The sequence below is a fragment of the Lycorma delicatula genome, chromosome 6, assembly GCF_047948215.1.
Source record: "Lycorma delicatula isolate Av1 chromosome 6, ASM4794821v1, whole genome shotgun sequence".
Classification (NCBI taxonomy): Eukaryota; Metazoa; Arthropoda; class Insecta; order Hemiptera; family Fulgoridae; genus Lycorma; species Lycorma delicatula.
This window is the reverse complement of record NC_134460.1, coordinates 23,305,550-23,328,097: the sequence shown is the minus strand read 5'-3', so window position 1 is coordinate 23,328,097 and position 22,548 is coordinate 23,305,550. Positions and strand designations below refer to the sequence as shown.

Genomic DNA, 22,548 nt, shown 5'->3' with positions numbered 1-22,548 from the left:
TTAGATTAGTAATAAAGAACACTTTCAAAAAATTCCTCAAATTTTGTTAGACGATGTTTTTTTTCCCATTTGAGGAACCGCAGGACTCGAATATGTCATTTTACTCATTTTCTTACAGTGACTTTACGAATCATGTCGCTAGATAGCAGTACTTGATAGTACTAGGTAGTGTACAAAAACTTGATAATGTACTTAAAATAATAAAATTAAAAAAAAAATATACTACAACCACTTTTAATAGTAAATGCTGTTACGTAAATGAAAGTATTTACGATGAAACAATTTTTTTAATTCCCATCACTTCTTTAAAAAAAAATAAAATTATTAGTTTACAAGAAATTATACTAGTTTTATTAAAAAAATGAATAAATAAAACAGAAATAAATTCGATTGGTAAAATCAAATTTAATGATAAAAATCGAGGGTTACACTTTCAAAGTAATAAGTGCAATATTACATCACGGAATTGATTTGTAAAGGTCATTATACTAGTCTTATTAAAAAAGGAAAAATATGGTATGAGGTGAATAATATGACTATCAACAAAAAAACTGGCAGAGGACTTCAAAAAGTGTATATTTGTTTGTTTTAGAAAGGCAACAGATTTTAATAAATCCATAAGATAACAATCAGTAATTAATAAAAAAAAATAAAAGAATAGTTAACAAAATGCAGTGATATCCTAAAAAATTATAATGAAATTGTAAACCATATGGTAAGAGTTTCGCAGATATCATTTCTTCTGCTCAAAAAACAAAAAAATTCTGTAATATAAATAACTGTTTTTAACAAAACATGCTGTTATCAAAAAAAGGTAACACTACATTTCTATTATCAAAATTTGTTATTAATTTAGAATTTTCTTTAAAAAAAAAATTCATATTGAATATATGAAATAGATAATATATATACAAATAGATAATAAACAATGCTTAAACATTTCATGTAATAAGCCGAAAAAAAAAAAATTGTTACAAAACTCTTACCAGCCCGATTTCATTTATATGTAATACGTATCACATTTACAGAAATAATACAATTATTATGATTCATTGTTTAATAAATGAAATCGAGCCGGTAAGAGTTTTGTAACAAATTTTTATTTTTTTGCTAACTAGATGGAATGCTTTAACATTGTTTATAATCTATTATTATATATCTATTGTCTGTTACATATATTTAAACAAGTACTGGCTCAAAGAAAATTCAAAATTAATATCAGATTTTGATAAGAGAAATGTTGTGTCTTACCTTTTTTGATATCAGTATTGTTTTGTTAAAAAAAGTTTTATTTGTATTACTGAAATTTTTGTTTTTTGAGCAGAAAAAATGATATCTATGAGACTTGTACCATGTGGTTAACAATTTCATTGTAATTTTTTTAGATAAAAATTTAGAATTTTTAAAGTTAATTAAAGGTCTTATTGGGAAACCCTTTTTATGTATTTTTATCAATACTGTAAAAAATTGTGCTGATGGATTTTGTATATTAATTTTACATTGCATTAGCTTTTACATTAATTAATCCATCACTTACTTTTAAATAATACAGCATTAATTCTGTTTGTAGGATCTTGTTTAATTTGTTCAACTTTCCCTTTATCTAAAAATGATACTATTTTCTCTTTATAATTCTCTTTATTCATTGTCACGTGTATATTTAGTTCAGCTTTTATAATTATGGCATTGTTATTTATTATTTTATCTTTTAATTAAAAGAAAAAAAATTATATTATTAAAATTTCTTCCTTAGTATTTTTTATAATTTTTTTAATGTGCTGTGTTCATGTAAATTACTATTAATTGTCGTCTATAAATTTATTACATTATTTTTTTGAGCGTTAGGGTAATTATGTAATCCATAATTTAATATTTCTCTATCAACCTTATTTATTCAAATTTATATTAGTTAAATTTATATACTGCATAAAAGTTTTTTGACTAATAGTGTTAATTTTATTTGCTTTACCTTGAAGTTTATTAAATTTTCTTTTAACTTTGTTACATTTTAGAGATAGTTTATCATTTGTATATTCAATAGATATGTTTTTTCAAACTTAATGTAACATAACGTTACATTAAGTTTGAAAAGAAGAGAGAAGACTATCTGAATGGCAGAAAGGCTCCTGGAGTAGATGGGATATGTGCAGAATTACTGTGCAGTGCAGGTGAAGAAGCGTTAGTAGATTATACAAACTTGTGTGTAATATTTACAAAAAAACGGGAAGTTCCGTAGACTTCAAAAAAGAGTGAAGAATACAGAACAATTACCTTAACTACCTTAACATCAAAAATCTTAATTAGAATTCTGTACAGAATTGAGAGGAGAGTGGAAGAAGTGTTAGGAGAAGACCAATTTGGTTTCAGGAAAAGTATAGCCACAAGGGAAGCAATTTTAGCTCTCAGCTTAGTAATTGAAGGAGATTAAAGAAAAACAAACCAACATACACAGCATTTATAGACTTATAAAAGGCATTTGATAATGTAGACTGGAATAAAATGTTCAGCGTTTAAAAAATTTATGGTTCAAATATAGGGATAGAAGAACAATTGCTAACATTTACAAGAACCAAATTGCAATAATAATTAATCAAAGAACATAAGAAAGAACTCGTAATAAAAAAGGGAGACCAACAAGGATGTTCCCTATCCCTTTTACTTTTTAATCTTTACATAGAACCAGTAGTTAATGATGTTAAAGAACAATTTAGTTCCGGAGTAACAGTGCAAGGTGAAAAGATAAACATGCTATGATTTGCTGATGATACAGTAATTCTAGCTAAAAGTAAAAGAGATTTAGAAGAAAGAATAATGGCATGGATGAAGTCCTACGCAAAAACTACTGCATGAATATAAACAAGAACAAAATGAAAGTAATGAAATGTAATAGAAATAGAATACATGGACCAGTGAATATAAAAATAGGGCAAGAAAAGACTACCTAGGCAGAAGAATTTGTTATTTTGGAAGTAGAATTACTAAAGATGGATGAAGAAGGAGCGATAAAAAATGCTGAATAGCACAGGCAAAACGAGTTTTCAGTCAGAAATATAATTTGCTTACAGCAAAAATGAATTTAACATCAGAAAGCATTTTTGAAAGTATATGTTTGGAGCATATATGCTCTAGGAGCTTTATATGGAAGTGAAACTTGGACGATCGGAGTACCTGAGAAGAAATGATTAGAAGCTTTGGTAATGCAGTGCTGTAGGAGAATGTTAAAAATCAGGTGAGTGGATAAAGTGATGAATGAAGAGGTGTTGCAGCAAATTGATGAAAACAGAAGCATTTGGAAAAATATAGCTAAAAGAAGAGACAGATTTATAGGTCACGTCTTACGGCATCTTGGAATAGTCGCTTTTATATTGGAGGGAGAGGTAGATGGGGAAAAATTGTGCAGGCAGGCAACGTTTGGAATATGTACAACAAATTATTAGGGATGTAGGATTTAGAGGGTATAAATGAAATGACTGGCACTAGATAGAATATCGTGGAGAGCTGCATTAAACCAGAAGACAAGAAAAAATTTCTTATAGGATATTTAACCTATTTTTTACCTCTTCAGCTAATCTATCAAATCCTTTAGCATATAATTGACAAGCCTGTTGTCTGCGCAATGGATCTGCAGCTATTAACCAGTCAGCAGCTAGTGATAAACACTGACTCATCCACTGTACAGCCTGTTTAGTATCCCACTCCTGCAAATTAAACATCATTATTAATTTAACAATTACTATATAAAGAAAAGACAAACATAAATATGATAAAATTTTGAAATATTTAATTATTGGCAACATCTTTTCTATAATCCATTTTGTTTAGCATATTAACATATTTCTTAAGATTTATGCAAAACAGTACAATTTTTATTTTTGTATAAACCAACTTAATATATTTATATGTTCATATGTTTCATTCATTTTATCACATCATAATATCATAAAAACATTGCTTTTATTTTAGTGTTTTCACAATAAAACACAAATTACAAAACTGAAAATTTCTTCATTAAGAACTTTAAAAAAATAGGTAAATTTATGAAAATCAATTAAGAATTAATGATAAAATAATTACATATACTCTTAAGTAAATTAAATTAGCAGTGTTGTTTTGTTTATATAAAAATCTTTAAATTATTTAATATTTGATTTCAACTTTATTTGTTTTCCTCTAAATTTATCTTATATATAGTGTAGATTGAAGAAATGATGAACAATGCAAATAAATATGTGCTGGTTTTCAATGAGGAAAAAAAATTGTGCATAATGAAGCAAGATTTGGATGCCAATCTGTTACTGCAAAGGAGCCTTCTGATTGGTTATTGCCTTGAAGAGACACTATAAAAGGAAAACTGTACTGCTAAAAATATTAGGTTATGGTTCTGTATAATGGACATGATGTACCAAGTAAGACCTGCCTTACCAAACTGTCACATACCAATTGAAGAAAAAGGTGGCAGAGTTCTTCAATGAGGGTATCATTAAGCTTATTTCATGAAAAGTGCTTGAATGTCAAAAGTGATATAATATTGTAAAAGTTATAGGAAAAATATTTTAAGACATATCCTCATTACAAAGACAGTGATTTGAATTATAATTAAATTATTATTAGTTTATGAAAAAACAATTACTTATAACCTTTGTGATTTCCTCTTATTAATATTCTGTTGGAAATTATAAAGTGAATTTTACTACATATTGTAATAGAGGTACAGCAGTGAATCAGGTGATTAAAAATATACCATAAATATGTAAAAAATTACTATTCTATCACTTTGTTATATATTTAATGAAAATATATTATTTAAAAATAATGCCTCAAATATGGTACCATTCTGCTTTATACAATCCAAACATGTGGGAAGGTTATAAAATTGTATTACATCAGCATGACCACATGAATTCGATCCACCTCTTCTCAGGTCAGTTCTTATAGGTCTTTGAAGGTTGTGTGGTGTTGGTGTTAAAAAAACATGTGATTTTCAAGGAAAAAGTCACATGCAGACACACTGATGATCTTGCAGGCCAGAGAATGAACCATTCTTTGAGATGATGTGATTAGGAAACAATTCCCTTACAATTATCACAGTAGTGCTAGGAAGAGTGGCTTGTAGCATCATCTTGTTGAAATATGTGTTTTGATTATCGGAATGATAAGTTACTTCAGGCTGATGGAAGTTTTCTATCATGCTAAAATAGCATAGTGAATTTACTGTAACTGCATGCCCATTTTCATCCTCAAAGAAATATGACACTATGATCCCAAATGAGAAAATGGCACATTAGACTGTCATATTCAAGCTATGGAGCAGCTCTTTGTGTAATATTTGAGGATTTACTCTCAATCAATAAAGAAAGTTTTTAATGAAGCCAGAAAAGTGAAAATGACCCTCATCACTTATCAAAAGATTTTTAGATCTGAATTGACTTTTACAATATCCAAAAATCAATAACAGAAAGTAAGTCAATTTGCATAATCAACATCATTCAGCACATGCCTGATCTGAATCTTACGGTACTGGACATCTTGGTAAAAAATCCTCCACATTGTGATTAGGAATCCTAGTGATACTGTGTTGTGTTGCGCTAACCATGTATGACTTTGTTGTAGAACAGCATCCGATCTTCCAACATTAACTGGCACACATTTTTAATGCTTCAGTTCTTCTTTTCAATGTGGAGCCTATCCCTTCAAGTTTTTAATCCATCTATTATTTATTCTGTGGGCAGAAGACACTGAATCAATAAGAGGAATATGATAATGATTTTGAAATATTTTTATAAAACTGACTGTTTATTCTGAAACAGTCATATAGTGTAATATGCTTTAACAACAAAAGTATGGTGTGTGTTTGTGAACCATTCCACGGCTCCACTATGATTTAATGGTAAAACACGCTATAAGATATCAACACTTTCATCAATGATAGACTGTATACAATGTTGCCAAATCACCAGATTCACTGGTGAACACATTATAAACAATAACAATATTTTCCTATTTCCTTATTTTTTTTTTATTTCACATAAATGCTTACTTTCACTGACAATAAATCTGATTAAAATAATGTATTTAACATTTTTCAATTATAAAGCCACTTACTGCATTAATACGAATATATTAAATTATTTTTATTTTGTAAAACATCTTCACTTTTAATAAGATTTTCTACAATAGTTTTTAAAGTAAGTTCTTATGATTTAAAAAATATATGTATTCAGAAAACTTTTGCTTATTACAAAGAAAAAAAAAACAATGGAAAGTGAACACTGCAATGTTTTAATCAGGTAAGCAATATTTTTTCACAGAATTTAGTGTATTTCATTTTTTAAATGTAAAAATGACTAGCGTTCAAGAGAGTACTGCAGTATCAATAAATTGAATAAAGTAAAATAACTTCTATGATATTGACACCTTTCTCATTCAATAAGCAATAATTAAGCCATGATGATATGATGAAAGTGGTTTAAAATTAATAATAAACACAAATAAACAATTAAAATACAAACAAATTAATGAGAGCATGAAACTCACTTGTTGTTGGTGTGAAATGATTGTACCCATAGCAGCAGCAACGGATCTCAATAAAAATTTAATACGCGATTCACTTAATTTTACATCTTGAGAATAGCCTGGTAATTGCGGTCTTGACCACACCTCAGAAAATAGAGCACTTTGACCCTATAAAGAGCAAAATAATTGAGAAAAACAATCAATAAATAAAATTTCACAATAATGTACAAACTAGGTAAATAATGAAAATTAGCAATGATTAAATTTTAGTATTCTTAAAAAAATATATAGTATGAAAGAAGGTAGCTTTAAATAATGCAAAAATATATCTGATGATAATTAATAATTTATTTATGTGATATTAAACAGTGTATGTTCTCTGCATTGGGATAAAAAGATAAGGACTGGCAGGAATGTAGGTAAAAAAAAAATTATTTACTAAGTAAATATTTTTTTCTAGAGGGATAAGGAGACCCATTTAAAGAAACGGACATTTCAATCATTTGGCTTATTGTATAGCCACTGACCAGAAAACTAAGTCCACAAGTCAGGTATATTCTCTCTATCATAATGGTCCTAATTCTTCCAAATTTAACAGGGACAGATGTATAACAATAAAACCAATAACAGGGAAAAATAATGAATAATAAACAGAGACCAAGATAATATAATAATATTAATGAATATAACAGAAGACAAAACGAAAGTAACACGAGACCAAGAATAATGAAAAAGAGATGAGAGGTGAGAAAAGATATATCCATCAGGGTAGGTCACAGCAGTTTACTTTCTTATGAAAGATTGTAAGGTCTTATTATGTGGTGGTGAAAGAAAAAGAGATTAATTATGATTTCAGTAGAGGTTTAATACTAAGATTATGGAATATGATAATACCCTATATTAATTATAAAAGATAGAAGTAATGCCAGAATTACTATTTAATTGTTTGGCAAAATAAAAATGAATGAAATCAGAAATAAAATAAATAGTAAATTGATTTTAATAATAATGAATAATAAATTATTTCAATAATAATAATAATAATAATAATCTTACATATATATATATATATATGTAAAAAATGTTTGTTTGTTTGTCCCGTATGTGTTCCTATACCATTCATTCGATTGTGATGAAGCTTTCATGAGTTGTGCGCATGCCCGTGAAGGTTTCTGAATTAGTTTCGACCCGCTAGGTGGTGTGGGGGTAGATTATTTGGAAAATTGAATTTATGGTCTCATTTGGTTCATATTCAGGTAATGTATTAGTTACATTACCTGAAAAGAAATATTTTTGTAAAATATGGACCCACTAGGTGGCACTGGGGGTTGAAATATTTCGAAAATTATACTTATGGTCTGATTTGGCTCATATTCAGAATATATATTATTTACATGAAAAGAAATATTTTTGTGAAAAAGGGAAGAAAGGAAAAAGGAAAAAAGGGAAAGAGGGTAAGGGGTGAAGATTGGAAGAGAGAAAAAAGAAAGGTTAAATTTTGTACAAAAATTATGACATCTAATGCACCAAAAACACTTAAAATAGTCTTTCTTATAAGGAGAAAGATACAACAATAAGTGAATAATAATTTGGTTAAAGGAAGAGCAAAGGTTTAAATGAAATAATTTTAGCTTTCTCATTAATCTTATACGAAAGCTGAAGAAACATAAAGCTACCATCACAATATTTACACATACAGAAAACAATGAATTGGATTTATTGGATGGAATATCATAAAAAAATTTAAAAAGATAAGTTTGAAAGATAGAAAAAGAAAAAAGTAATTACAATAACAATAGGAAATGTAAAATAATAATAAAATAGAAATGCAGCAATAATACAGAAGATAGCAAGGCAAGAATATAATCAGTGCTTTTTAACTGAATACAAAATGAGAAACAGATATTAAAATTTTAACAAAAATGTAATGATTCATGGAAATTAAAATGAATTAGAAGAAATGCAGAATGTAAGACAAAAGTAATTAATGTGATAGAAAATATAATGTGTAAAAAGATTAAGATACAAGAACATGCACTATATATTGCAAGTTGAAATCTGTTGGACAAAAGATATCAGAAGGAGCTTGATACAAGCAAGGAAAGCTTTTATACAGAGAGGAAATCTGCTTGTGTCAAATAAATGTATAAAAGTTCATAAGGAATTATTAAAAATACTGAGAAATGAAAAACAGAAAAAAACAGTAATGTTCAGTTTTAAAATGAAAAAAAAAAAACATTTTAGTTTGTAAGTGAAAAAGAGGTTTTTTCAGTATTTTCCCAGTTAGTTAATGATTTAAATTTACACTTACCACAGAATCAAAGAATGCAGCTAATGGACGATGAGTTCTTAAATTGAATGTAGTGAGTAAAAGCATGGCCCTTGCTGCTTGTGATAATAGATTAAGCAGGTCATAGTTAGCAACGGGTTGTCCAAGAGCTAACTGTGATAAGGATGGTACAAGTGAACATCCTTCCCAAAATGATTCTGAATTAATTGAAACCTTTTCATTTATTTCACACATAACATTGCTCTGAAAAAAGAAAAGTAAAAATATTCACTTGTTTTATTTTTTTACTTCTAAAAAAAAAAGGGAAAATATATTTCCTTTTTTAATTTTTACCTAGTAAATAAAACAAATGTGTTCATTTAATCACAGAAACCGCTGGTCCTACCCGAATGATTCCTTTTACCACCATTACTTCTTAAAATTTTAAAAACATTTTACGAGGTGTACTAGAAAGTTTTAAGCCAGCTGCTGCCATTGCTCAGAAGGAGGGGATAGTTTGCCCAAGGGTGTGGAAGGGGAAGCTTGTTTTGCCCTTGAAACGTCGTGAAAAGATCATTGCAATATCTTTGTTCAGTAGAAAGTGGCATCCTGGTGAGTGAAGACATGTTTTTGGTTCTTGGTGGATTATTGATTTTGCAAAATGGAAAAACAACAAATTTTTTTTTGTCCAGAAAATCAGCATTGGACTTACAAAGTCTTAAAAATTGTTTTTGGGGAATAAATGTCTGAGTCAGTCAAATCTTCTTTTTTTATCCTCATATCATGGCTTTTGCAAGCTTCATTTAAGTCATCAACCATTTCATCTAGTTTACTTGGATGCTCTGCCAGTAATGCCATGTCATCAGCAAAATATATACATTCTATTCTTCTTCCTCTGATCTTTAGTCCTCTTTTTTCATTCTGACAGCATTTAATTATTTCTTTCAGATATATATATATATATATATATATATATATATATATATATATATATATATATATATATATACTAACAGTGTTGGTGATATGCAAGATCCCTGCCTCACTCCCCTTCCAATCACTATTCTTCCTGTCATTTTGTCTCCTACCCTCACTTTTATTCTCTGGTTATAGTACTGCTCTTTTATTAGGCATCTCTCTCCTCTCAACTACTTTCTTTTTCAAAATTAGCAGTAATTTATCCCATCTAACTATGTCAAATGCCTCTTCTAGGTCGACAAATGTAATATACACTCTCTGCTTCTTTTCCAAGTATTTCTTGCCTATTATTCCTAGCATCCCTAATAATTTATTTTATTAGTATCCTAATAAAATCAATTTGATATTTTTCTCTGTTCATTTGTGATACCAATGTACATCTTCTTTTATGATTTTCAAACAGGGTGTTTCCCAACACTTCCTACTCCAAGCAGAATCTAACCAGTCTTTCTTCTCTTTCATTTCTAATTCATAGACCATATTTTTTCACTTCCTTGTTTTCCCTTCCCTCTCAAATCACAGCATTTCAGTCACCTAGTGTCACTACAGATGCTCCCTTCTTTTCTTTTCCAATTAACTCTTCTATCCTTTTGTAACAGTGTTCTACTTCCTAATCTGTGTGCTGACATGTGGTTGACATGTACACTTGAATTATTATAATATCTTTATTTCTTCCTTTATCCTCATCATCATCAACCTTTCACCAACATACTCAACCTTTAATATTTTTCCTACCAGTTTCTTATTTTCAGTATACCTAGTTCATTGTTACCACACCTTTCTACCCTTGAAAAGTAAAACTGGAGATTCCCACTTGATATCTCTCCATTTCCTTTCCATCTCACTTTACACATACCGAGTATGTTTAAGTTATTTTTGACCATTTCATTCTTTGCATTCTTAAGTTTTACATTTTGTAGTAGTGTTAAGACATTCCATATCCTGATTCTTAATAGTTTTTTTAATCTTTCTTCTAAATATTTTTTATTTTTCCTCTATAGATCTATTTTGTTTGTTCTTCCTTCTCTAGAATGTCCTCATATGCATGAAACCCTATTGTACTCTCGTCCCGGAGATCTGATTGAAGGGGGCTTTACCTCTGGATTATTTTACAATACGGTCCGTAACATGGCATCAACTACTAAGGATTCCCCATTGAACTTTAATGTAGAGGTTTCCTGTTGCCTTCTGTATCCTAATGCCATTGACCATATGATTCCTCTGCTTTTAGAAGCAATTTCTCACTCCCAGGGCAATAGAGTGCCTGCCTTCTACTGCTCATCCACCCTCCTCAGAGGCTGTTGGCACCTGGTAGAAGTTACCAAAAGTTGTGTGAAGAGAACTTGATAATGAAACATTAGGTACAAAAATAAAAGGTGAAGGTGGAAGTATACATATTACATTAGTAAGTACAACGTTTCAAGCTACTAAAGCATTCATTCTCAAAATGGGAGATAATGTCCCCTTGTGGGTGCTGGAGGCCTTCAGGTGGTTGGTAGAAGGCCCACAGAAAATTGGGAGTGTTCAGGTTGATTAAAAAAAAGGCAAAAATGATGTTTTCCTGATATCTCAAACTAAAATTAAATACCTACTACACTAGTACAAAAAATTAAAGGGACATTTATATTTTATGACAAAAAGTGATTGTATTCAAATTACTTTAAATCTGCAACCAAAAGGCTGAGATGAATAAAAACAAAATTAAAGCTTAAATACTCTACTTTTTGACAGTATACTTCAATTTTAATGTTAATAAAAAAATACTTCAAAATATGATTAAATATGTGTTTAATTGCTATCATTTAAAATTTAAGTTTCAACTTAGAAATAGGATATGCTAGGTTTGAAGAACAATATTTGCAATTGCTGTTTTTAAGAGTGCATCTTAAAAACAACTGCAATTATTATTTTTAACAGATGGTAAATTTAAAAATTTTGTGGGGTGCTAGAAAAAATTTGATTTTTTGTGGGGTGGGTGAAAACATATGAGAATCAATGTACTGAAGGATACGGAGATGTAGAAAGACATACGCTATCTTAAATTTTATGTTGGGCTGTAACAGTGCACAAATTGTAAGGTACAATATTAAATGAAACTAGTAGATTTGGGGAAAACATATTCACTAAAGAACATGTTTATGTTGTTGTAAGTCAAATCAGAAGCTTAGATGGTTTAGCTTTGCATGATTTAGATCCACGTAAAGTACTGAATAGTCCGTGTGATAAAAAAGCACTTGATGAGAAGGAAAGATTGAAACCTTGCACAGGATTGAATATGTGCTACACTTTGTTCAAAGTGTCAATACGTTGATTACTAATGACAAATCAACAGTGATATGAGTATTATGATGAAATTTAGTTGTACAACCTTGTGAGAGACTGCAAAAAACTAAGTAATGCGATGCATGTATAAATAATTATAAGATCCTCACTGTTCCTACTGGTGCTGTATATTATATATAATGTTCACTGGACAAGATATCTCAATCTTTTATGATTTGGTGCTTCATATCTTGTGCAGAAACTCACATTAATTGTTCTCAGAAGACCATATAATATCATCAATATGATGCATACATACAGAATATCAGGATTCCCACTGTCCCTAGCTACCTGCTAGATGGAAAAAAATTCTTTTTGTCAATTTTTAGACAAATTTAAAAAAAAAAATTTTTTTTCAACATCATGAAAAAAGCAGGATGCTTTTTTTCCGTAACACCATGAAAAGCAGCTGCGTCGACTGCAACAAGATTTATTTTAATCAGATTAATAGGAAAATAGTTAGTTATATGTGAACAAACATAAAAAACCGAATGGCAAAAATTTATTTTTGTTTTTATCAATTTTCAGACCGATTTTTTGTCTAAAATTTTTTTTCAAGATCATGGTATTACCATGAAAAGCAGCTGAAATAAGATTTATTTCAATTGGTATAAGAAAAAATGTTTGCCTGAACAAACATAAAAAAAGTAATAAAAGGATTGAATATATAACCTCCTTTTTTGAAGATAGTTAAAAAATCTATTTATTTTACATAATCAATTTCATTTATGACTTAAAACTCCATGGAACTTTCCTTTACTTTCATATCTACTTTTACTTTTTATCAAAATAAAAGCAATGAATACAATACATTTTAGGTGCATGCAATAAGATCTAATGTAAAAAAATAAATAAATATCTAATGTGAACTGTGTACTGGAAACAAAAATGGACTTACCTCCATATATAAATTAATAAAATCTGAACAGAATTTAAAGAAATCAGGTATATGAAGATCAGATAATCCAATATCTTGTCTGCATAATCTTTCTTTTGGAACTTTTCCAACTTTATTAATTAAACGAAGAGCAGCTTCAAATCTTAATCTGAGATGCATTGACCAAATCATTGTACATATACCTTCAATAAACAATGGGGGAAAAAAATTAAGAATACATATACATTAATTATAGAGAATAATATATATATATATATATATATTATTATTATTAACTGAAGTATATATTTTCAGCAAGTATTCAGTAACTTTTCAAAAAATAAAATAAAACGATTAAGATTCTGAACTTTTACGGGAATAATTCTTCAGAAGTTTGACTCAAATTTGCATCACGTAACAGATAAAAGATTATCGAGAAATATTGGATTATTCACATGGTTTTAATCAACTTCCAACTAATTTCTACAACATTTAGGCAATTAAGCCAATTATCATTATAATCAAAATACTGCTAATATAGATAATGTAAAAAATTCTGATTTTCTTCTGGAGAAGCTACAAGTATTTTAGGTGTAATAATCTTAATATTGTAGATGGTATGAAGAAAGAGAAAACTAATATTAAGCCATTTTAAAAAATTACTAGCAATTTATACTTTGTATGTGAGAAATGAATTGGTTTTCCATTATATACTTCATTAAGCCGAATATACTGCTGCACACCAAGCATGCCAAACCACTGGAATGCAGATAATATTCAGCTATATACGTCTTCCACCTGTTTGCCATAGAGCCTGGGTAATGAACATCATTGCTCCACAGAAAGTCTGACTAATGCTTCTTGTACATAATGAGCTTTACATATCACAAAAATAATAAATAAAACAAATAATATGAAGCAACAAAAGTTGTTACCATCAATATCAATGTATATTACCATAATATCAATGTATAAGAGAGAAATTATTTTTTCTGATATTTATAGTAAAAATGTTTTACATTTTTACTATAGTATGTTTTGTAGTATAGTTTTACAGTTATGTTTTATAGTAAAACATTTTTACTATAAAAGTTATATTTAAAAGTTACATTTGTCTTATTACACTTAGAAAGCAGAGTCACAGGATGAAGAATTACATTACTTCCATTTTTGTTCTTTTTTTTTGACAAACACTTCAATCATCATTTTCCCAAAACATGAAATATTAATCTGAATGTTACTTAATTATACATGTAGGTAAAGCATTAGATTCCAACTGTATTATAAAAGAAAGCCAGAATAAAATTAAAGCAAAATGTTCATTTTTTATAAATAATTTTTTTTATTTCCTTTTGGAAAAATGATTGATTGCTCTCTTATACAAAATAAGTATAATAAGTAGTTTTTTGTACTATACAGTTCTCAATAATCTGACTGCAATATAGAATATAAATAAAATAACCAAATTTTTGTACCATCTTGAAAGTAGGAATTTTATTATGATACTTCTAATATGAAAATATTACTATGAAACATTTAGTTACTGAAGCTATAATTACACCTTTGCCCTAATTATACACATAGCTAGAAAAAACGTAAGGTATCTGACATGGCAAATTATGGCTATCCAAATAAGCTTATCATACTCTTTTGCTGCTAGTTTATTTAAGCAAACTTAGACAGCTTTTTAAAATTCAACAACATTTGCGATGAATTCAACTTTTTGAACAGATAAATAAATCCAGACTGTATGTTAAGTTAACAGAATACATCCCATTTGAATTTTCCCAGCAAACGATTATCACCTTGCAGAATATAGATGAATGATATTGTGCAACACAACATTTTTGATTAGCAATCTCCATTTCTGATTTTGGCTAGATATGTTGTAACTTTCAGAGTGTTCACCGTACATAGCAAAAGGTTGCTTATAAATTTCAATTGGTATCAAAGTAGTCTGAAAGACCAAAAAACCTGCCTGCCTAAATTTCACAGTTCATTGCAATATCCACCATCTTGTTAATTTAAAACTTGAACATACATTTATTACCATAGGAGTGTAGAAGTGTTAAGATTATAGCAAAACAGTTAATCTTGAATCCTACAAGTGTACTAACATTTGCAAGAAAAATTATTGAATGGTCATTACTTTCATGATGTTTCTAACACCTTGATTCTACCTACACATGTAGTACTCTTTTACACATTTCTCTCTCTTTGGTAAAGTGGTAAAAGCTGGTCTACACTAATAACATGAAAAAATAGTACAATTACTAATAAACATGCTGTACTGAAAAATAAATAATAACACACCTTGTCTAAGATGCGGATCACTGATAATTACCAAACAGTTAATTGCTGATAATAAATTTGTTAAAGAGTCTATATCCTTATTCCAAGTTAAAACATGCTCCCAACATAAATTAGCTGATAAAGAATTGCTGGCTAAACTATAAGGAAAATGTTCTCTCAACTTTGACAAATCTTCTAATACTTTATTGTGCATTTCATTAGTTGGTTGTGCTTCCACACTGTGTTCAGTCTCTTCAGCAACACCTTCTATTACACCCATTGACTGTACTGGATTTTGTTGCTTTGCCATAACTGCATTGTTAATATTTTCTATATTCTGATGTTCTACTAATAATACTGGATCTAATCCGGAGCACATAATCCATTTGGCAACCATCTCTGGAATAGAACCTGTAAAAAAAATTAGCTAATTAAAAAGAATTTAATAACTCTGTAAATTAGAATATGATGATGTGCAACTGTAAATCAAAATCACATGTACTTTTTGGTTCAGCCATAAATATTATGGCTAATATGCAAGTCAGAGCTTCTTTTTATAGTCCATGTTTTTTAAGGGCATAATTACACAACAAAATGATGCCTGCCATATAAGCCACTGGACATAAGACATTTTGGGAGTTCAATCCAGGGTCTTGGTATTTTTCTTGTGGAAGGTTACCTGGAACAATCATTATCTACTAGTAACATTTTACCAACTTTCAAATGAGCAAGTCCACTGAAAAACCACGTGAGAGAAAGTTTTTAGTCACAAAGACTGATTTGATGAATGTGGGCTCTTCCACTTACCATGACTATTGTTTAGTCTCTGGATTGTAGTTGTAAACTCAATTTACAACTTCAATTACAACCCTAGATCATTGTTAGTAATGTCATGAAATTCATTATGCACATCAACACATCACTGCTTTTGATCAAGAGCCAGAGGTCAAACTTAGGAACAATATAACACAAATTAAAATTTTTAGTTAAAAGTTTATTCACAGGTCCCATAACTAATTCCAACTAGGAGAAAATTTCATGAATTGTTCAGCAATGGTCCTCATGGATGATTTCCTGAATTTTCTTCTCATTTTTTTGTACTTTGCTTGTGGAAGGCCACCAATGATCATAATCCACTAGTAACATTCTACCAACTTCAAAACGAGCATGACCAGTATTTAAATTATTTTCAGGTAAATTATTAAACATTTTTTTTACTTAATGTGCTGATTTTGATAATGGGTGCCAATATAAAGAATGCAGTTCTATAACATAAGACTTAAATCTGATATCAATATTGTGTATAAATCAATAATCAAAATTATTTTTTACATTTATGTATAAACATTATGAGCATAGTACTTATTACAAAATACAAAGGAGACCAACTTCAAGATATGATTCTTGGTGTCTGTCTACATGCAATTAGTTGAACCACTTCTGATTTTAGAAATGTTTCTGATATTAATAAATGATTTCCAAAAGAAATTTGTCATAATATAACAAAGATCCAACATTATGATAATCAAAGCATAAAATATTAACTAATAAAAGATAAAAAACGATTTGTTTCTATTATGTTTTATTAAACAGGGAAGAAATGGAGAATTTATAAGAAAGAAATTAATGGTAAGAAAGATGAGATGACAGGAATTATACAATCCCATTCCAGGTTTCTTTGTAGATTTTCTATGTTCCTATTTTCATTTGCAGTTTTCACATAGCAGTAAATTTCAAATCCTAACTATTTCAGTTTTCCATTCTCAAATCTGTCTAGAATCTTGCCCATATTTTACTTTTCTTTTTCATTTTTTATAACCTTTCCTTTTACAAATTGATACATTGCCAAAACGGTAATGTTTGTAGACAGCTTGACATGATAATGCATTCTGCTCCACTTATATATGTACAGTCATTACTTACATCATAACTGGATAGTATGGCGGAGAATTTTTTATAAATCACTTAGTTTTACAATTTTGTTTTTGTATATGATTTGCTTGAATAATGAAGTTATTTCTACAAAAAGATCAACAAAAAAAGAAAAAAATTATGTAGAAATTTTTTAGACGGGTGATAGCTGCATAAATAACTGATGTTATAAATACAAATAAATGTACAAATAAGTTTTGCAAACAGAACAGATTAACATCAAATCCATTTAGAAAAATGAATGAGAGTACAGCAAAAAATACCTATTGTAGTTCATTTTATTAATCATTCTAATAATAATTACCTTTGCCTTTTGAAAGAACTAAATTTAATGAAATCTTTGGCGTTTTGTAATCTAATACAGATCTCTGTTGAATCTCACTATTTTGTTGAGCTAACTTTTGGCTGAAACAATGAAAGTAAAATTTTTAAATACCCTTTTAAAATATTTACAGTTACAATAAATTTTAATCAAAAAGTCAACTGGATTAATAGGTTTCAATGAGACAATGCTGCAATAGGGTATATTTTCGGTAATTTGTGAGGGAAATGATCACTTGATAATGAATTCTGTTCCATTAATATATGCACAGATAATATTGCTAGAAATATCAAAACTGGACAACTTTATGTTTAGAAACATAACATATTCTTGGAATGACAAAAAAAAACAACAGAATTTTAACAATCGATAAATAACAGTCTAACAATGGTATAAAAATATAATAAATTTTGCTGATATTAAGATAATGATTTAAAAAAAAAAAAAATTAGTACAGCAATTGTGTGCTAAGGAAGTAATAGATTCTGCTTTGATGTAAATAAGATTGAATGACAACCATAAAGTTTTCCTAGTTTACTTGAAACAGTTACACTTGCCAACATATTTCAGAATAGAATTTTTTTTTATCATATAAGCAGTATTATATGAATTATTACAAAAAATGACAGATCTTTTAAAAAAATATGATGAAGGTTTTAAATTACACTTGCCACAAAATTTAAGTAGATGATGTTAAAGTCTTATGTAAGATCTATGTGTTGTCATCATCATCATCATCATGTGGTATTCTGCCTGCTGGCAGGTCCTTGCCACCACTGTTGTCTCCATATGTTTCTGTCTGATGCTTTTCTTTCCGTCTCATCATAACCTTCACAACCCTTTATGTCATTCATAAACTTCAACCTTTTCCTTCCTCTTCTTTTTTCAACTTCAATGAAGCCTTCAAGACCTGAATCTATTATTCCTTTTCCTCTAATTATATGCTCAATCCAGTTTCCCTTTCTCCTTCTGATATGTGCCAATATTGTTCTACCTTTATTTATTCTTCTTAATACTTCTATATCACTTTCTCTGTCTACCCATTTTATCTTCTTCTTCCTCCAGACCCATAACTCAAAAGCTTCGATGATCTTATCTTTTTTCCCAGTGTCCATATTTTACTATGTACAAAAGTATACTCCAAACATAGCATTTTACCAATCTCTTTCTCAGGTTCACATCCATGTTGCTGGAGAGCAGGTTTTTTCCTTTGCCATTGCAATTCTTGTTTCAATCTCTTCTTTACTCCTCTTCAGTTAGTACTGCCCTGAGATATCTGTATCTTTTTATTGGTTTAATTTTTCCTTGTGCTGTTACAACATCCATATCTTCCCTCTCATTCACCTCCATAATTTTTGTTTTCCCCAAATTTATTTTCATCCCACATTCCTTCATTATTACTTTCAATGCTTTTATCATTCCTTGTAATTTCCGAGTGTCTTTAGCTACAATCAACAGATCGTCAGTAAATCTGACACAATTTGTATTTCTTCCATCTATGCTTACTCCATTTTGGCCATCAAATATTCCTTTCAACATTTCCTTGACATAAATGGTGAACAGTGCTGGTGATAAGCAGCAGCTTTTTCTCACTCCTCTGCCTAATTCTAATCAATTTATGAGATTCTCATTTATTTTCACAGCTGATTTTTGCTTCACATACAATTCTCTGATCAGTCTCCTATCGTTCCAATCAACTCTTTTTTTTCAGGATCTCAAATCACTTTTCCTACTGTACTCTGTCGAATGTCTTATCCATATCTACAAAACACAAGCTCATTCTCTTCCTCTTTCAAAACATCTTTCCCCAATAATTCTGATCAGTCCCATAGATTCTCTTGTTCCTATTCAAATTATTTAAAGAGTTCTATTGGAAGTTCATCTCCTCTAGTTACTTTCCTGTTTTCATGTCTTTAATAGCTAGTATAATCTCAAATCTGGAGGGCCTTCTTCCTCTTCTATAGCTTTTTTTTACATTTCAGCTTCCCGTGTTTCCCTTTTCCGTCTCCTACATACACTATATACTCTTCCCATTGTTTCTTTATCTATCTTCTTTATAAACGTTTTTATAATCTTTCTTCTCAATTTCTTTCATTTTATAAGCAGAATATCTTCCATCCCATGTGTTGTTTTTTTACCTTCTTATAACATGTCATAGTTCTTTTTTTTTACTAAATCTTTCAAGTCTTTACATTCTTCTTTTACCTTTCCCTAACTTTATGTGTTTCTCTCTTTAATTCATTATTCAATTTTTGATAGATTGCTCTGTTGTATTCTCCTTCTTTATTTTTTAATTTTCTTCTTTCTTCCATTTTTTTAGTATCATTTCTTGTGTTATCCAAGGTTTCTTTGCCTGGGTGCCTTCATAGACATTAATTCCTTTTGCTGTAGTTTCTCTTATATTTGATTTTATCTTTAACCACATTTTCTCTACTGGTTCACTTTTCTTTTTACCTTAACTGCCTTTGTCAGCATTTCACCCACTTTTACTCTCCCTATGCCCTATACCCTCTAACCCCTTCACATTCAGTGTAGTATGAATTTATTTTAATCTTATTTTCATTAACAGAATATGATAACTTCCTATGTCGGCTCCTGGAAGCCCATTTGCCTTATTAACAGGATTCCTATCTATTTATTTTCAACCAAAAAATGATCTATCTGAAAAAATTTTATCTGTTGGTCTTGTCCAAGTATATCTTCTTATTTATGATTCTTTAAAAACATCTTCTCTTGGCAAAATTCAAGCAGCCTGTATCCACTTTCATTTTGTGTTTCTGCCCTCTCTTTCCACCTTCACCTTCTCCCACCACTGTGTTCCAGTTCCCCTATGATTATTTTACAGCAATTCTGTTCATTTTCTAATAACTACTCAATGTTATTGTACATCTTTTCAATATCATCAACCTTATACTCCAAGATTGGCATGTATGCCTGAATTATTACTAGATCTTTTGGCAGTTTACCAATCCTTAAAGTCATTACTCTATCAACCAGATAAATTACTTTTTACTTTTCTTGCTACAGTATTTTTTACAGATATTCCTACTCAATTTTTTCCTCTTTCAATTCGCCCTCAGAGATCTGAATGGGAAGTCATTTTACCTCCAGAATATTTAACAAAAGACACAATCATGGTCCCAGAATAGGAAAACGTAATACAGTGGTATTCTATTGTCTTCTGTATCCTAATGCTGCTGACTCCCTTTACAAGATTCTTCTGCCTTTGGGGGTGATTTCTCACCCCTGGGTTAACAGAGTGACCCAAAACCCTGTTGCTCATCTGCCCTCCAAAAAGGCCCTTGGCACTTACAGCGGTGGTCTCCTTATTCCTGGAACTGTTTGGTCCCTTCATTTGTTAGTCACTTGTATATATCAACAAACTTTGATATATACAATCATTGCCCCCTCTCTACTGTAGGAAGATGAATTTCAGGATTTATGTGTAGACATGCAGTAATGTGTTTATGAAGAAGATTGTTTCTTTATATACAATGTGAAGGCTGATAAACAATTTATAGGCAGTTTTATATATTTTCTTTTATGGCACTTACAAGTAGCTTGCACAAAACCAGAATATCTTACCAAACTGCTCAAGATAAAAATCTAAGTGAACTGTTGTAGAGGTACAACAGTTCTAAAAAAGACAGTAACAAGGTACTGCTCTTATAAAAGTATTTTTCAAAGTTGCTTTGAGTATGATTACTTAACTGAAGATTAGTATCATCTAAATTTCCTATATGAAATACTTTTTTTGCTGTATTTTTTTCTTATCATAGAAACAACAGAATGGTGAATGTTTATAATTGAAAATTCAGCAGAACTATACATATATATTTTAGAGTTTATAAATAAAACCTTTGGATTTTTTTTTCATAATATTCCATATTTCCACTACGATAATCATAATTGTTTTGAGCGTTATTTTCTGCCATTCCTGGCACTGTCACTTTAACATTCGTAGTTTACGTGTTTTGTGCTGAAAGTAGTTAGTTTAGCACTTTTGAATGCTAGTAGTGGTTTTGAGAATGGAGGTACTCCGAAACAAATCAGTAACAAGGTACTGCTCTTATAAAAGTATTTTTCAAAGTTGCTTTGAGTATGATTACTTAACTGAAGATTAGTATCATCTAAATTTCCTATATGAAATACTTTTTTTGCTGTATTTTTTTCTTATCATAGAAACAACAGAATGGTGAATGTTTATAATTGAAAATTCAGCAGAACTATATATATATATTTTAGAGTTTATAAATAAAACCTTTGGATTTTTTTTTCATAATATTCCATATTTCCACTACGATAATCATAATTGTTTTGAGCGTTATTTTCTGCCATTTCTGGCACTGTCACTTTAACATTCGTAGTTTACGTGTTTTGTGCTGAAAGTAGTTAGTTTAGCACTTTTGAATGCTAGTAGTGGTTTTGAGAATGGAGGTACTCCGAAACAAATCAACTACAAATATTAAAGTAACAATGCTAGGAAGGGCAGAAAATAACACTCAAACCAAAACCTTTAAACTTTAATTTAAAAAAAAATTAAAAACCTTAAATCTGAAATTCAACTTAAAATGTCAAAACAGAAGAAAAATACAGAACATGTACAAAAAAAATACAATACAAATGTAAAAAAGGAACGAAATACTAAAAATGGAATGATAGAAAAAGAGTATAATAAAAATAGAATAAGTAATGAAGTTAAAAATATAAAATACAGCACAAATAGAATAAATATTGAAGCTATATTATAAATAGTGTATGAATCTTCAAGAATGATTATTGACAAAAAAAGTTTAAAGTGAAAAAGCTTTCAAACAAAAAAGCTGCCTACAAAAAAATTCTGGATTTTCCTCTATGTAAGCTTGTTTCTACATCCTACTGACACTGTTTTCACTAAAATGAACTTTGATCTGTGAACAGTATACAGATCAGTATGTCCAGTATGAGTCTATATAATGAATGAGCAGCAATAGATGATAGGCCATGAGTCTAATCCTCTGTTATTTCCTACATTTTTGTGAAAAGATTAACAGCTGTGAAAAC

The 22,548-nt window shown here is 29.4% G+C and overlaps 1 protein-coding gene across 2 annotated transcripts in view; it reads right to left on the bottom strand.

Annotated features, from left to right (window-relative positions):
* Window positions 1–22,548, bottom strand: part of Rab3-GAP (Rab3 GTPase activating protein) — a 95,037-nt gene that overhangs the window by 9,950 nt on the left and 62,539 nt on the right. The window contains exons 16-21 of one of the 2 annotated variants that reach the window (XM_075369373.1): window positions 17,488–17,588; window positions 15,273–15,662; window positions 12,981–13,162; window positions 8,825–9,046; window positions 6,535–6,681; window positions 3,558–3,698 (exon numbers count right to left, since the gene is read on the bottom strand). In XM_075369373.1, the coding sequence (XP_075225488.1) occupies window positions 3,558–3,698; window positions 6,535–6,681; window positions 8,825–9,046; window positions 12,981–13,162; window positions 15,273–15,662; window positions 17,488–17,588 (1,183 nt within the window). The remainder of the gene's footprint in view (window positions 1–3,557; window positions 3,699–6,534; window positions 6,682–8,824; window positions 9,047–12,980; window positions 13,163–15,272; window positions 15,663–17,487; window positions 17,589–22,548) is intronic. The other variant, XM_075369374.1, reaches the window with a different exon arrangement.